At 35.0% G+C, this 577-nt stretch overlaps 1 protein-coding gene across 1 annotated transcript in view; it reads right to left on the bottom strand.

The window, feature by feature from the left end:
* LOC108694778 (prominin-1-A) overlaps nt 1-577 on the bottom strand; it is a 24,717-nt gene that overhangs the window by 14,890 nt on the left and 9,250 nt on the right. The window contains 1 exon segment of the mRNA XM_018204436.1: nt 337-539. Within this exon segment, the coding sequence (XP_018059925.1) occupies nt 337-539 (203 nt within the window).

Raw genomic sequence — 577 nt, 5'->3', positions numbered from 1 at the left:
AATAAAAGAGAGAGAGAGAGAGAGAGAGAGAGAGAGAGAGAGAGAGAGAGAGAGAAAGAGAGAGGGAAGTTTTAATTAAAATTCTGAGAGATAATGGAAAATAAATATCGTTATATAGTTCTTAGATTACGCAAATATTAACCACTATAATTTTAATTGTTTACAAATGCATTTCATCCATACTTATTGAATTATTTCATTATTTAATTCACATAAATAAAATAGAATATTATAATAAAAATATTGCTACGAATTGAATCGTTTATTCTGATAAGATTCTGAGCGAATCTTAGAATGCTATTAGACTGAATGAATGTAATCGTAAAGTTTATTTACCCGTTCTATCCGTAGATCCAGGCGAATCCCTGAAGAGTCAATGACAGCACAAAGAGAACGATCTGGACCCGAGCATGCTCTCACCGCACCTTCCAAGTCCCGTCGTATCTTGTTCGTTTCCCTACTCAATTCCAACCCGAGTTCGTGAGCTCTCTTACCCTCCTTGAGCAAAGATTCGGTTTTGGCAGATAACTCTTGCGTCGCTGAAACATACGATACGATACCATTATATATATATATA

Source organism: Atta colombica, unplaced genomic scaffold (genome assembly GCF_001594045.1).
Source record: "Atta colombica isolate Treedump-2 unplaced genomic scaffold, Acol1.0 scaffold125, whole genome shotgun sequence".
NCBI classification, from domain to species: domain Eukaryota; kingdom Metazoa; phylum Arthropoda; class Insecta; order Hymenoptera; family Formicidae; genus Atta; species Atta colombica.
Note: the sequence above shows the minus strand (reverse complement) of the source record. Positions and strands in the feature narration are given on the sequence as shown.